The 16,985-nt window shown below is 43.4% G+C and overlaps 1 protein-coding gene across 2 annotated transcripts in view; it reads left to right on the forward strand.

The window, feature by feature from the left end:
- The window catches only part of P2RX7 (purinergic receptor P2X 7), a 122,258-nt gene extending 108,564 nt beyond the window's left edge, over nucleotides 1-13,694 (forward strand). Inside the window, exon 13 of one of the 2 annotated variants that reach the window (XM_069755337.1) lies at nucleotides 12,215-13,694. In XM_069755337.1, the coding sequence (XP_069611438.1) occupies nucleotides 12,215-12,724 (510 nt within the window). In that variant the 3' untranslated portion in view covers nucleotides 12,725-13,694. The remainder of the gene's footprint in view (nucleotides 1-12,214) is intronic. The other variant, XM_069755346.1, reaches the window with a different exon arrangement.
- Nucleotides 13,695-16,985: the final 3,291 nt, after the last annotated feature.

Genomic DNA, 16,985 nt, shown 5'->3' on the forward strand with positions numbered 1-16,985 from the left:
TACTGTGCCCGTCGCTGAATCAGAAACGTGAGATGTCTACGTCCTTTATGACATCATCGTCGCTGTGCCCGTTGCTGATTGGTCGAGGCCTGGCGGCCTCGACCAATCAGACACGGGATTTCTACGTCCTTTATGACATCATCGTCGCTGTGCCCGTTGCTGATTGGTCGAGGCCTGGCGGCCTCGACCAATCAGAGACGCGGGATTTCTACGTCGATGCTGTGCCGGTCTCTGATTGGTCGAGGCCTGGCGGCCTCGACCAATCAGAGAGCCGGGATTTCCAGGACAGACAGACAGACAGACAGACGGAAAAACCCTTAGGCAATTATATATATAGATACTTTTGATGTGCTGTAAATGTCGTAGAATAATACCACTTTAAATCTTTAGTGTGGCCCAAGGACTGGTTCAGTTTGGCAATGTAGCCCTTGGGCTAAAAATGGTTGTGCAACCCTGCCATAAAGTACTAGCAAAAATATAACTGTCCCACAGTCAGCGTAGGAGTAATTACGCTATTAATAACAAATTGCCAAAGGCAATTAGAAGCCCTCTAACTAAAGACCCTAAACTAAAATATAACTTTTTGTCATGATACCTCCTATATGAGTGTCTGGACGCAGTGAATGACAGTTCTGCCATCCAATCTAGGGCAGGGGCGTGCTGAGCGGATGATGTGGTAAATGACAGCTCAGCATTCCAATCAAATGCTGGGGCGTGTTGAGTTTTCAGTGTCTTGAGTGACAGTCTGGTCTTCCACTCAAGACCAGGGTGTGCCGGGGCTTCATCCATGTGTCTCCTGTTCAGAGTAATTACCTTGCTATTTAGCCAGCTCTCTGCCTTAGATTTTTGACAATTGTAGATTTGCTCAAGAGGTGTGTGTTTGCTCTGTGCTTCTAGTCTTTTGTTCTGATCTTTGTTGCTTTACCTTGGATTTGCATTGACTTTGCATTTGCCTAGCACTTTTGTTGTGATCCGCTACCTTCTTGAAATTGTGACCTCCGAACATGCCCTGACTACACCTTTGTCTCACCTTTGTCTATGACGTACCCTCATGGCTTTTGACCTCTGGCCTCTTGTCTATCCAGCCTTGCGGTTTCTTCGTTAGTAGTGACCAGCATCACACTGTTATTTAAAAATTATTAATAACAGGATAATTGCACTACCTTATTAAAAGAACCTCATGCAAAGTATAGGAAAAAAAAACAGTGTGCAGTGCATAGTCTAATATTCTAATCCTAGATTCTGTGGGTTCAGGACAAAATTCCTATAACTAGCTTCATTACGGCATTACGGACATGGACTGTCAATATACTGCAGGCTCTTACTCTCTCTAATGTTCTATTATATATATCATTGCCTATCATTGCATGTGCTAATTAAAATTAGTCAACTACTAGCCACCCCAACATGTTTCATCAACTTGGCTTCATCAGGGGGAATGAATGCCTTGTCTCTAGCGATCGTGTGATATCATTTATGTCGTGAGTGCTGCAGACTATTAACAACTGCTTGTGGGCTGCAGCTTTCACAGTTCTGCCATATCGAAGTGGAAGGCTGCAGCCCATCAGAGGCTGCTTGTAGGCTCCAGTATTCACATGACATAAGTAATATCACAAGATCGCCAAGGATCACAGCGTTCTAAGCAGTGGAGCATCGCTGGTCTGAGAATTAAGTATGTTTTTTTTTTTTTCAAATTTACTAAGCGCATTAATGACATTAAAAAGGGGTCAAATAATAGTGGAGAACCATTCTAAGGAACAGCATCTTCTGTTATAAGAATAAAGTTTATCAGCAAGCAAGGTTATTGAGGAGCCCTTTCATGATAAGTGTCCCAAATTTATTTATGGAGCACTTTGCATCCATGTTCACTACATGTGATCCCTGTTGTTAGCATCAAATTCATTAAAAAATCTTTATACTGTAGATTATCTCTTCCTGATATGAATGGATTGCGGGTCTGTGCAGCAATTAACCCCTTTACCCCCAAGGGTGGTTTGCACGTTATGGACCAGGCCAATTTTTACAATTCTGACCACTGTCCCTTTATGAGGTTATAACTCTGGAACGCTTCAACGGATCCCGGTGATTCTGATATTGTTTTCTCGTGACATATTGTACTTCATGATAGTGGTAAAATTTCTTTGATATTACCTGCGTTTATTTGTGAAAAAAACGGAAACATGGCGAAAATTCTGAAAATTTTGCAATTTTCCAACTTTGAATTTTTATGCAATTAAATCACAGAGATATGTCACACAAAATACTTAATAAATAACATTTTCCACATGTCTACTTTACATCAGCACAATTTTGGAACCAAAATTTTTTTTTGTTAGGGAGTTATAAGGGTTAAAAGTTGACCAGCAATTTCTCATTTTTACAACACCATTTTATTTTAGGGACCACATCTCATTTGAAGTCATTTTGAGGGGTCTATATGATAGAAAATACCCAACTTTGACACCATTCTAAAAGCTACACCCCTCAAGGTTCTCAAAACCACATTCAAGAAGTTTATTAACCCTTCAGGTGTTTCACAGGAATTTTTGGAATGTTTAAATAAAAATTAACATTTAACTTTTTTTCACAAAAAATTTACTTCAGCTCCAATTTGTTTTATTTTGCCAAGAGTTACAGGAGAAAATGGACCCCAAACCTTGTTGTACAATTTGTCCTGAGTATGCCGATACCCCATAAGTGGAGGTAAACCACTGTTTGGGCGCATGACAGAGCTTGGAAGCGAAGGAGCGCCATTTGACTTTTTAATGCAAAATTGACTGGAATTGAGATGGGACGCCATGTTGCGTTTGGAGAGCCACTGATGTGCCTAAACATTGAAACCCCCCACAAGTGACACCATTTTGGAAAGTAGACCCCCTAAGGAACTTATCTAGAGGTGTGGTGAGCACTTTGACCCACCAAGTGCTTCACAGAAGTTTATAATGCAGAACTGTAAAAATAAAAAATAATTTTTCTGAAAAAAAAATGATCTTTTCGCCCCCGATTTTTTATTTTCCCAATGGTAAGAGAAGAAATTGGAACCAAAAAGTTGTTGTACAATTTGTCCTGAGTAAGCTGATACCCCATATGTGGGGGTAAACCACTGTGTGGGCGCATGGGAGAGCTCGGAAGGGAAGGAGCGCCTTTTGACTTTTCAATGCAAAATTCACAGGAATTGAGATGAGACGCCATGTTGCGTTTGGAGAGCCGCTGATGTGCCTAAATATTGAAACCCCCCACAAGTGACACCATTTTGGAAAGTAGACCCCCTAAGGAACTTATCTAGATGTGTGGTGAGCTGTTTTGATAAGGTAATTCAGTACCACAATGGACATAGAAGTCAGAGCACATACAGTGACCTGACAATAACCCAAAAACATAGAACGAGCTCTGAGATGTGGGAACTCTGCTGACCGCAATCCCTAATCCTCTCCAACCACACTAGAGGCAGCCGTGGATTGCGCCTAACGCTCCCTATGCAACTTGGCACAGCCTGAGAAACTAGCTAGCCTGAAGATAGAAAATAAGCCTACCTTGCCTCAGAGAAATACCCCAAAGGAAAAGGCAGCCCCCACATATAATGACTGTGAGTTAAGATGAAAAGACAAACGTAGAGATGAAATAGATTTAGCAAAGTGAGGCCCGACTTTCTGAACAGAGCGAGGATAGGAAAGGTAACTTTGCGGTCAACACCAAACCCTACAAACAACCACGCAAAGGGGGCAAAAAGACCCTCCGTACCGACTAACGGCACGGAGGTACACCCTCTGCGTCCCAGAGCTTCCAGCAAGCAAGAAAAACCAAATAAGCAAGCTGGACAGAAAAAAACAGCAAACAAAATAACAAAAGCGGAACTTAGCTATGCAGAGCAGCAGGCCACAGGAACGATCCAGGAGGAAGCAAGACCTATACTAGAACATTGACTGGAGGCCAGGATCAAAGCACTAGGTGGAGTTAAATAGAGCAGCACCTAACGACTTCCCCACATCACCTGAGGAAGGAAACTCAGAAGCCGCAGTACCACTCTCCTCCACCAACGGAAGCTCATAAAGAGAATCAGCCGAAGTACCACTTGTGACCACAGGAGGGAGCTCTGCCACAGAATTCACAACAGTACCCCCCCCCCTTGAGGAGGGGTCACCGAACCCTCACCAGAGCCCCCAGGACAACCAGGATGAGCCATATGAAAGGCACGAACAAGATCGGGAGCATGGACATCAGAGGCAAAGACCCAGGAATTATCTTCCTGAGCATAAACCTTCCACTTAACCAGATACTGGAGTTTCCGTCTTGAAACACGAGAATCCAAAATCTTCTCCACAATATACTCCAACTCCCCCTCCACCAAAACCGGGGCAGGAGGATCAACAGATGGAACCATAGGTGCCACGTATCTCCGCAACAATGACCTATGGAATACGTTATGGATGGAAAAAGAATCTGGAAGGGTGAAACAAAAAGACACAGGATTAAGAACCTCAGAAATCCTATACGGACCAATGAAACGAGGTTTAAACTTAGGAGAGGAAACCTTCATAGGAATATGACGAGAAGACAACCAAACCAAATCCCCAACACGAAGTCGGGGACCCACACAGCGTCTGCGATTAGCGAAACGTTGAGCCTTCTCCTGGGACAAGGTCAAATTGTCCACCACATGAGTCCAACTCTGCTGCAACCTGTCCACCACAGTATCCACACCAGGACAGTCCGAAGACTCAACCTGCCCTGAAGAGAAACGAGGATGGAACCCAGAGTTGCAGAAAAACGGCGAAACCAAGGTGGCCGAGCTGGCCCGATTATTAAGGGCGAACTCAGCCAAAGGCAAAAAGGACACCCAGTCATCCTGATCAGCAGAACAAAGCATCTCAGATATGTTTCCAAGGTCTGATTGGTTCGTTCGGTCTGGCCATTAGTCTGAGGATGGAAAGCCGAGGAAAAAAACAAGTCAATGCCCATCCTAGCACAAAAGGCTCGCCAAAACCTTGAAACAAACTGGGAACCTTTGTCAGAAACGATATTCTCTCGAATGCCATGTAAACGAACCACATGCTGGAAGAACAATGGCACCAAATCAGAGGAGGAAGGTAATTTAGACAAGGGCACCAAATGGACCATCTTAGAGAAGCGATCACAAACCACCCAAATGACTGACATTTTTTGAGAGACGGGAAGATCTGAAATAAAATCCATAGAGATATGTGTCCAAGGCCTCTTCGGGACCGGCAAGGGCAAAAGCAGCCCACTGGCACGAGAACAGCAGGGCTTAGCCCGAGCACAAATCCCACAGGGCTGCACAAAAGAACGCACATCCCGCGACAGAGATGGACACCAAAAGGATCTAGCCACTAACTCTCTAGTACCAAAGATTCCAGGATGACCAGCCAACACCGAACAATGAACCTCAGAGATAACTTTATTCGTCCACCTATCAGGGACAAACATTTTCTCCGCTGGGCAACGATCAGGTTTATTAGCCTGAAATTTTTGCAGCACCCGCCGCAAATCAGGGGACATGGCAGACACAATTACTCCCTCTTTGAGAATACCCGCCGGCTCAGATAAACCCGGAGAGTCGGGCACAAAACTCCTAGACAGAGCATCCGCCTTCACAATTTTAGAGCCCGGAAGGTACGAAACCACAAAGTCAAAACGGGCAAAAAACAGCGACCAACGAGCCTGTCTAGGATTCAACCGCTTGGCAGACTCGAGATAAGTCAAGTTCTTATGATCAGTCAAGACCACCACGCGATGCTTAGCTCCTTCAAGCCAATGACGCCACTCCTCAAATGCCCACTTCATGGCCAGCAGCTCTCGATTGCCAACATCATAATTTCGCTCAGCAGGCGAAAACTTCCTGGAAAAGAAGGCGCATGGTTTCATCACCGAGCAATCAGAACTTCTCTGCGACAAAACAGCCCCTGCTCCAATCTCAGAAGCATCAACCTCGACCTGGAATGGAAGCGAAACATCTGGTTGACACAACACAGGGGCAGAAGAAAAACGACGCTTCAACTCTTGAAAAGCTTCCACAGCAGCAGAAGACCAATTGACCTCATCAGCACCTTTCTTGGTCAAATCGGTCAATGGTTTAGAAATACTAGAAAAATTGCAGATGAAGCGACGATAAAAATTAGCAAAGCCCAGGAACTTTTGCAGACTTTTCAGAGATGTCGGCTGAGTCCAATCATGGATGGCTTGGACCTTAACAGGGTCCATCTCGATAGTAGAAGGGGAAAAAATGAACCCCAAAAATGAAACCTTCTGAACACCAAAGAGACACTTTGATCCCTTCACAAACAAAGAATTAGAACGCAGGACCTGAAACACCGTTCTGACCTGCTTCACATGTGACTCCCAATCATCCGAGAAGATCAAAATATCATCCAAGTATACAATAAGGAATTTATCCAGGTACTCTCGGAAGATGTCATGCATAAAGGACTGAAACACTGATGGAGCATTGGCAAGTCCAAATGGCATCACTAGGTACTCAAAATGGCCCTCGGGCGTATTAAATGCAGTTTTCAATTCATCGCCTCGCTTAATACGCACAAGATTATACGCACCACGAAGATCTATCTTGGTGAACCAACTAGCCCCCTTAATCCGAGCAAACAAATCAGATAACAGCGGCAAGGGGTACTGAAATTTAACCGTGATCTTATTTAGAAGGCGGTAATCTATACAAGGTCTCAGCGAACCATCCTTCTTGGCCACAAAAAAGAACTTTGCTCCTAATGGCGACGATGACAGGCGAATATGCCCCTTCTCCAAGGACTCCTTCATGTAACTCCGCATAGCGGCGTGCTCAGGCACAGATAAATTAAACAGTCGACCTTTTGGGAATTTACTACCAGGAATCAAATCGATAGCACAATCACAATCCCTATGCGGAGGTAGGGTATCGGACTTGGGCTCATCAAATACATCCCGGTAATCAGACAAGAACTCTGGAACCTCAGAAGGGTTGGATGACGAAATAGACAGAAATGGGACATCACCATGTACCCCCTGACAACCCCAGCTGGACACAGACATGGATTTCCAATCTAACACTGGATTATGGACTTGTAGCCATGGCAACCCCAACACGACCACATCATGCAGATTATGCAACACCAGAAAGCGAATAACCTCCTGATGTGCAGGAGCCATGCACATGGTCAGCTGGGTCCAGTACTGAGGCTTATTCTTGGCCAAAGGCGTAGCATCAATTCCTCTCAATGGAATAGGACACTGCAAGGGCTCCAAGAAAAACCCACAACGCCTAGCATACTCCAAGTCCATCAAATTCAGGGCAGCGCCTGAATCCACAAATGCCATGACAGAATAAGATGACAAAGAGCAGATCAAGGTAACGGACAAAAGAAATTTTGACTGTACCATACCAATGGTGGCAGACCTAGCGAACCGCTTAGTGCGCTTAGGACAATCAGAGATAGCATGAGTGGAATCACCACAGTAGAAACACAGCCCATTCTGACGTCTGTGTTCTTGCCGTTCAACTCTGGTCAAAGTCCTATCGCACTGCATAGGCTCAGGTTTATGCTCAGATAATACCGCCAAATGGTGCTCAGATTTACGCTCACGCAAGCGTCGACCGATCTGAATGGCCAAAGACATAGACTCATTCAGACCAGCAGGCATAGGAAATCCCACCATGACATCCTTAAGGGCTTCAGAGATACCCTTTCTGAAAATAGCTGCGAGCGCACCTTCATTCCATTGAGTGAGTACGGACCACTTTCTAAATTTCTGACAATATACCTCTATCTCATCCTGACCCTGACACAGAGCCAGCAAATTTTTCTCTGCCTGATCCACTGAATTAGGTTCATCGTACAGCAATCCGAGCGCCAGGAAAAACGCATCAATATTACTTAATGCAGGATCTCCTGGCGCAAGAGAAAATGCCCAGTCCTGAGGGTCGCCACGTAAAAAAGAAATAATGATCCTAACTTGTTGAACTGGGTCACCAGAGGAGCGAGGTTTCAAAGCCAGAAATAGTTTACAATTATTTTTGAAACTCAGAAATTTAGTTATATCTCCAAAAAACAAATCAGGAATAGGAATTCTTGGTTCTAACATAGAATTCTGAACCACAAAGTCTTGAATATTTTGTAATCTTGCCGTGAGCTGATCCACACATGAAGATAGACCTTTAATGTCCATCGCTACACCTGTGTCCTGAACTACCCAAATGTCTAGGGGAAAAAAAAGGCACAACACAGTGCAGAAAAAAAAAATGGTCTCAGAACTTCTTTTTTCCCTCTATTGAGAATCATTAGTACTTTGGGCCTCCAGTACTGTTATGATAAGGTAATTCAGTACCACAATGGACAGAAGTCAGAGCACATACAGTGACCTGACAATAACCCAAAAACATAGAACGAGCTCTGAGACGTGGGAACTCTGCTGACCGCAATCCCTAATCCTCTCCAACCACACTAGAGGCAGCCGTGGATTGCGCCTAACGCTCCCTATGCAACTCGGCACAGCCTGAGAAACTAGCTAGCCTGAAGATAGAAAATAAGCCTACCTTGCCTCAGAGAAATACCCCAAAGGAAAAGGCAGCCCCCACATATAATGACTGTGAGTTAAGATGAAAAGACAAACGTAGAGATGAAATAGATTTAGCAAAGTGAGGCCCGACTTTCTGAACAGAGCGAGGATAGGAAAGGTAACTTTGCGGTCAACACCAAACCCTACAAACAACCACGCAAAGGGGGCAAAAAGACCCTCCGTACCGACTAACGGCATGGAGGTACACCCTCTGCGTCCCAGAGCTTCCAGCAAGCAAGAAAAACCAAATAAGCAAGCTGGACAGAAAAAAAACAGCAAACAAAATAACAATAGCTATGCAGAGCAGCAGGCCACAGGAACGATCCAGGAGGAAGCAAGACCTATACTAGAACATTGACTGGAGGCCAGGATCAAAGCACTAGGTGGAGTTAAATAGAGCAGCACCTAACGAATTCCCCACATCACCTGAGGAAGGAAACTCAGAAGCCGCAGTACCACTCTCCTCCACCAACGGAAGCTCATAAAGAGAATCAGCCGAAGTACCACTTGTGACCACAGGAGGGAGCTCTGCCACAGAATTCACAACAGTGAGCACTTTGACCCACCAAGAGCTTCACAGAAGTTTATAATGCAGAGCCGTAAAAATAAAACAAAAAATTTTTTCCCACAAATATTATTTTTTAGCTCCCAGTTTTGTATTTTCCCAAGGGTAACAGGAGAAATTGGACCCCAAAATTTGTTGTCCAATTTGTCCTGAGTGCGCTGATACCCCATATGTGGGGGGGGAACCACCGTTTGGGCGCATGGGAAGGCTCGGAAGGGAAGGAGCGCCATTTGAAATACAGACTTAGATGGAATGGTCTGCAGGCGTCACATTGCGTTTGCAGAGCCCCTAATGTACCTAAACAGTAGAAACCCCCCACAAGTGACCCCATATTGGAAACTAGACCCCCAAAGGAACCTATCTAGATGTGTTGTGAGAACTTTGAGCCCCCAAGTGTTTCACTACAGTTTCTAACGCAGAGCCGTGAAAATAAAATAAAAAATTCCCCCCCAAATTATTTTTTAGCCCCCAGTTTTGTATTTTCTCGAGGGTAACAGGAGAAATTGGACCCCAAAATTTGTTGTCCAATTTGTCCTGAGTGCGCTGATGCCCCATATGTGGGGGGGAACCACCGTTTGGGCGCATGGGAGGGCTCGGAAGGGAAGGAGCGCCATTTGGAATGCAGACTTAGATGGAATGGTCTGCAGGCGTCACATTGCGTTTGCAGAGCCCCTAATGTACCTAAACAGTAGAAACCCCCCACAAGTGACCCCATATTGGAAACTAGACCCCCCCACGAACTTATCTAGATGTGTTGTGAGAACTTTGAGCCCCCAAGTGTTTCACTACAGTTTATAACGCAGAGCCGTGAAAATTAAAAAATCTTTTTTTTCCCACAAAACTTATATTTTAGCCCCCAGTTTTGTATTTTCCCAAGGGTAACAGGAGAAATTGGACCCCAAAAGTTGTTGTCCAATTTGTCCTGAGTACGCTGATACCCCATATGTTTGGGTAAACTCCTGTTTGGGCACACGGGAGAGCTCGGAAGGGAAGGAGCACTGTTTTACTTTTTCAACGCAGAATTGGCTGGAATTAAGATCGGACGCCATGTCGCGTTTGGAGAGCCCCTGATGTGTCTTAACAGTGGAAACCCCCCAATTATAACTGAAACCCTAATCCAAACACACCCCTAACCCTAATTCCAACGGTAACCCTAACCACACCTCTAACCCAGACACACTCCTAACCCTAATCCCAACCCTATCCCCAACCGCAAATGTAATCCAAACCCTAACCCTAACTTTAGCCCCAACCCTAACTGTAGCCTTAACTCTAACTGTAGCCTTAACCCTAACTGTAGCCTTAACCCTAATTGTAACCTTTACCCTAACTGTAGCCTTAACCCTAGCCCTAACCATAACCCTAGCCCTAACCCTAGCCCTAACCCTAATGGGAAAATGGAAATAAATACATTTTTTAATTTTTTTTTATTTTTCCCTAACTAAGGGGGTAATGAAGGGGGGTTTGATTTACTTTTATAGCGGGTTTTTTAGTGGATTTTTATGATTGGCAGCCGTCACTCACTGAAAGACGCTTTTTATTGCAAAAAATATTTTTTGCGTTACCACATTTTGAGAGCTATAATTTTTCCATATTTGAGTCCACAGAGTCATGTGAGGTCTTGTTTTTTGCGGGACGAGTTGACGTTTTTATTGGTAACACTTTCGGGCACGTGACATTTTTTGATCGCTTTTTATTCCGATTTTTGTGAGGCAGAATTAGCAAAAACCAGCTATTCATGAATTTCTTTTGGGGGAGGCGTTTATACCGTTCCGCGTTTGGTAAAATTGATAAAGCAGTTTTATTCTTCGGGTCAGTACGATTACAGAGACACCTCATTTATATCATTTTTTTTATGTTTTGGTGCTTTTATACGATAAAAACTATTTTATAGAAAAAATAATTATTTTTGCATCGCTTTATTCTGAGGACTATAACTTTTTTATTGTTTTGCTGATGTAGCTGTATGGTGGCTCGTTTTTTGCGGGATAAGATGTCGCTTTCAGCGGTACCATGGTTATTTATATCTGTCTTTTTGATCGCGTGTTATTCCACTTTTTGTTCGGCGGTATGATAATAAAGCGTTGTTTTTTGCCTCGTTTTTTTTTTTTTTTCTTACGGTGTTTACTGAAGGGGTTAACTAGTGGGCCAGTTTTATAGGTCGGGTCGTTACGGACGCGGCGATACTAAATATGTGTACTTTTATTGTTTTGGTTTTTTTATTTAGATAAAGAAATGTATTTATGGGAATAATATATTTTTTTTTTTTTTTTTTACACACTTGTAAAAAATTTTTTTTAACTTTTTTACTTTGTCCCAGGTGGGGACATCACAGATCGGTGATCTGCCAGCTTGCACAGCACTCTGACAGATCACCGATCTGTCAAACAGCGCTGCAGCGTTACCAAGTGCCTGCTCTGAGCAGGCACTTGGTAAGCCACCTCCCTCTCTGCAGGACCCGGATCCGTGGCCATCTTGGATCCGGGACTTGGTGCAAGGAGGAAGGGAACCCCCTCCATGTGCGATGCTTCCCTGCACATCGCGATCATGTTTGATCGCGGTGTGCCGGGGGTTAATGTGCCGGGGGCGGTCCGTGACCGCTCCTGGCACATAGTGCCGGATGTCAGCTGCGATAAGCAGCTGACACCCGGCCGCGATCGGCCGCGCTCCCCCCGTGAGCGCGGCCGATCGGCTATGACGTACTATTCCGTCCTTGGGAAGTAAAGCCCACCCCACATGGACGGTATAGTACGTCTAATGGCAGAAAGGGGTTAAAGAGCACCCAGTTATGTATAATTGAATAAGGTGGGTCCGTCCCAGATAAGAGGCATTTACATTCGATCCCAAGCAGCTGCTTCTATGAATGGCACCACTACAGCTGCCTCCTTAGAGCAAATGTCTACTTTTATAGAAATCATTCAAAATGCTTTGTATTGGCTTCTTATTGGATAACAGTAGTAAAAAATGATTTATGAATTTACTGTATATTGAATAATATTGTCTTCATATATAATGTTGGTAGTATAAATTGTTATTTTTTTATTTATATATATTCTAACATTTTCAAAACATTATATGTTTCAGAGAGGAAAATTTACTTCTAGTGAAATATTTCGATGGATGGAAGTTCCTGCAGCAACTGGAATGGAATTATCATCTCTAATTACAAAAGGCTTCAAAAAATCCCCAACTCTTCCTAAGTGGTGTCAATGTTTAAAATGCCAGAAAGAAAATGAGTTTGAAAATCAGCTCTGCTGCCGATCAAATGAAGGGGAATGCATCACTAACTCCACTATGTTTAGAAAACTGGTCCTGGACCGACACATATTGGTCTACATTCTTCAGTACAATGATCCATTATTAAACACTCACGATTTAGATAGTGAAAAACTTGTAAAATGCGCAGAAGAGCAATATATCCAGTGGCGTTTTGGGTTTAACAAAGATATAACGAGCTTCTCCAAAGTCCCAAGCTGCTGTAAATTTGAGATTAGAAATGTATTTGACAGTACCGTTCGAGAAACTCCAATAGATGCAAATATACAATCATCTGATGTATCACAGAAACCCTTTCTAAAACAGTCTCATCGTTAATTATGCTATCAGTTGCAGTAACTTTGACTTTTTCTTTTATGTATGTGCTATGTATGGGTTATTTAAAGACAATTTTTTTACATGCCAAACTGGCCAAATCATGAAAAAGTGGCTGAAAATCTGAATAAATACCGTATTTTTTTAATTTCTCATCTACTTTGTAGAGATATTAGCTTATAGAGTTTAGATGCTAATTTCCCTTTCAACCAAAGATTACTGGGGGTGTTTTCTTTTTCCCCTGCATGACTTTGTAATTCATAAGTAGGAGGCGTCATGCGGAGAATAAAAAGAAAACTCGGTCAGAGAATGTCAGACCCGGCTTCCTCTGTGTGATCAGGTAAGACTGATGCGTCTAACTGGGTCACCCAAATCTCACTACCAGCACCTAATGTGATAAATGCAGTAGTAGGAGAGCAGAGCTCTCTCCCTTAATATTTGGGATAGCTGCAGAGTGGTGTATGTAAGGACGCACAGCTCTGCTCTACTCCAAGTGCACTTGTAATCGCAAATGCCGGCCGTAAGATCAGTGTGACCTGATTAGAAATATATAATATACGTTTTACCAGATCACATACAAAAAGCCGATTTTAAGCTTCTCTCTGGGTGTTTTATTTTTTTCCCCCTGAATTATACTGCCTGCTTATGATTGGCCAAAATTATACAGGGGAAAAAGTAAAAGACCCTATAGAAGAATCTCTGCTAACACCCCTGGTTGAAAGGAAAATTAGTATATAACCTCTGAAATCTAATATCTCCACAACTGATATGAGACATAAAAAAATGAAAAATGTTTTATTCAGATATTCAATCCTTTAACATGATGTGGCCCGTTCAGCATGTAAAAAATTATAAAAGCTCTTCTTTAATTTTAAATGGAGACTGCCTTGTACGATTATACATTACATTTTATAGGCTACAGAACAAAACAGTTATTACATTAGAATAAACAATATATTTTTCCTCTGTCCAGAATTTGTTGTTACAGACTTGTTATGGTGCCCCCTGGTGTTCTTCTGATTATCCTTCAGTTTACTGTTCAGTGCTTTTAAAGGGAACCTGTCACCACATTTGACCTACCTAAACTATTAATATGGGCACACAAGCTATAGACTGCTGAAAACAGTCCCCCAGTGCGTCACTTTATATAAATTACCTCTTCCAGGCTCCGGGGCAGATGCTGCCTGCAGATAACTCTGCCTCCAGAGCTTATTTTACATGAAGATATGCAAATGTGGTGACTGATTCCCTTTTATGTTTGTGATGCATATTGATTATCTTGCTTAACCCCTTCGCGACATGCGCCGTACTAGTACTGCGCTGCCGGCACTGCATTAGTGCCAGCAGCAGTACTAGTACGGCGCACCGATCACCGCGGTCTCGCGCTGAGCGCCGCGGTGATCGGGTGCGGGTGTCAGCTGTATACGACAGCTGACACCCCGCAGCAATGCCCACGATCGGCGCTATCGCCGATCGCGGGCATTTAACCCCTCTGATGCCGCTGTCAGTAGTGACAGCGGCATAGAGGGGGATCGCGCAGGGACAGGGGCTCCCTGCGCTCTCCCACCGGAGCAACGCACTGAGATCGCGTTGCTCCGGTGACCCGGAAGGAGTCCCCGGATCCAAGATGGCCGCCGGACTCCTTCCGGGTCATGAAGTGACCTGGCTAGCCGGCGCCTGCTGAGAGCAGGCGCTGGAGAGCCAGCTAAGCTGCCTGTCAGATCGTTGATCTGACAGTGTGCTATGCACAGTGTCAGATCAACGATCTGATCCAATACAGAGATGTCCCACCCTGGGACAATGTTAGAAAGTAAAAAAAAAAAAAAATAGAATGTGTAAAAAAAAATAAAAAAAAATCCCCAAATAAAAAAAACAAAAACATTTCCCAATAAATCCATTTATTTATGTAAAAAAAAAAAAAACAATAAATGTACACATATTTGGTATCGCTGCGTCCGTAACGACCCGCTCTATAAAACTATCCCACTAGTTAACCCCTTCAGTGAACACCGCAAAAAAAAAAAAACAAGGCAAAAAACAACGCTTTATTATCATACAGGCGAACAAAAAGTGGAATAACACGCGATCAAAACGACGGATATAAATAACCATGGTACCGCTGAAAACGTCATCTTGTCCCGCAAAAAAAAAGCCGCCATACAGCATCATCAGCAGAAAAATAAAAAAGTTATAGCTCTCAGAATAATGCAATGCAAAAACAATTATTTTTTTATATAAAATAGTTTTTATTGTGTAAAAGCGCCAAAACATAAAAAAAATTACATAAATGAGGTATCGCTGTAATCGTACTGACCCGAAGAATAAAACTGCTTTATCCATTTTACCACACGTGGAACGGTATAAACGCCCCCCCTAAAAGAAATTCAGGAATTGCTGGTTTTTGTTCATTCCGCCTCCCAAAAATCGGAATAAAAAGCGATCAAAAAATGTCATCTGCCCGAAAATGTTACCAATAAAAACGTCAACTCGTCCCGCAAAAAAACAAGACCTCATATGACTCTGTGGGCCAAAATATGGATAAATTATAGCTCTCAAAATGTGGTGATGCAAAAACTATTTTTTGCAATAAAAAGCGTCTTTTAGTGTGTGACAGCTGCCAATCATAAAAATCCGCCAAAAAAACGCTATAAAAGTAAACCAAACCCCCCTTCATCACCCCCTTAGTTAGGGAAAAATAATAAAATGTAAAAAAATGTATTTATTTCCATTTTCCCATTAGTGCTAGGGTTAGGGCTAGGGCTAGGGTTAGGGCTAGGGTTAGGGCTAGGGCTAGGGTTAGGGTTAGGGCTAGGGTTAGGGTTGGGGTTAGGGTTTCAGTTATAATTGGGGGTTTCCATTGTTTAGGCACATCAGGGGGCGTCCGATCTCAATTCCAGCCAGTTCTGCTTTGAAAAAGTAAAACAGTGCTCCTTCCCTTCCGAGTTCTCCTGTGTGCCCAAACAGTGGTTCCCCCCAACATATGGGGTATCAGCGTTCTCAGGACAAGTTGGACAACAACTTTTGGGGTCCAATTTGTCCTGTTACCCTTGGGAAAATAAAAACATAGGGGATAAAATATCATTTTCGTGGAAAAAAAAATATTTTTTATTTTCACGGCTCTGCGTTATAAACTGTAGTGAAACACTTGTTGGTTCAAAGCTCTCACAACACATCTAGATAAGTTCCTTGGGGGGTCTAGTTTCCAATATGGGGTCACTTGTGGGGGGTTTCTACTGTTTAGGTACATCAGGGGCTCTGCAAATGCAACATGACGCCTGCAGACCAATCCATCCAAGTCTGCATTTCAAATGGCGCTCCTTCCCTTCCGAGCTCTGCCGTGCACCCAAACAGTGGTTCCCCCCAACATATGGGGTATCAGCGTTCTCAGGACAAGTTGGACAACAACTTTTGGGGTCCAATTTGTCCTGTTACCCTTGGGAAAATAAAAACATAGGGGATAAAATATCATTTTCGTGGAAAAAAAAATATTTTTTATTTTCACGGCTCTGCGTTATAAACTGTAGTGAAACACTTGTTGGTTCAAAGCTCTCACAACACATCTAGATAAGTTCCTTGGGGGGTCTAGTTTCCAATATGGGGTCACTTGTGGGGGGTTTCTACTGTTTAGGTACATCAGGGGCTCTGCAAATGCAACATGACGCCTGCAGACCAATCCATCTAAGTCTGCATTTCAAATGGCGCTCCTTCCCTTCCGAGCTCTGCCGTGCACCCAAACAGTGGTTCCCCCCAACATATGGGGTATCAGCGTTCTCAGGACAAATTGGACAATAACATTTGTGGTCCAATTTCTCCTGTTTCCCTTGGGAAAAAAAAATTGCGGGCTAAAACATCATTTTGTGGAAAGAAAAAATGATTTTTTAATTTTCACAATGCTACATTCTAAACTTAAGTGAAACAATTGGGGGTTAAAAGTGCTCACCACACATCTAGATAAGTTCCTTAGGGGGTCTTCTTTCCAAAATGGGGTCACTTGTGGGGGGTTTCCACTGTTAAGGCACGTCAGGGGCTCTCCAAATGACACATGGCGTCCGATCTCAATTCCAGCCAATTTTGCATTGAAAAGTCAAATGGCACTCCTTCCCTTCCGAGCTCTGCCATGCGCTCAAACAGTGGTTTATCCCCATATATGAAGTATCGACGTACTCAGGACAAATTGCACAACAACTTTTGGGGTCCAATTTATCCTTTTACCCTTGGGAAAATAAAAAATTTGGGGCAAAAAGATCATTTTTTGTGAAAATTA

The sequence above is a fragment of the Ranitomeya imitator genome, chromosome 1 (genome assembly GCF_032444005.1).
Source record: "Ranitomeya imitator isolate aRanImi1 chromosome 1, aRanImi1.pri, whole genome shotgun sequence".
Taxonomy (NCBI): domain Eukaryota; kingdom Metazoa; phylum Chordata; class Amphibia; order Anura; family Dendrobatidae; genus Ranitomeya; species Ranitomeya imitator.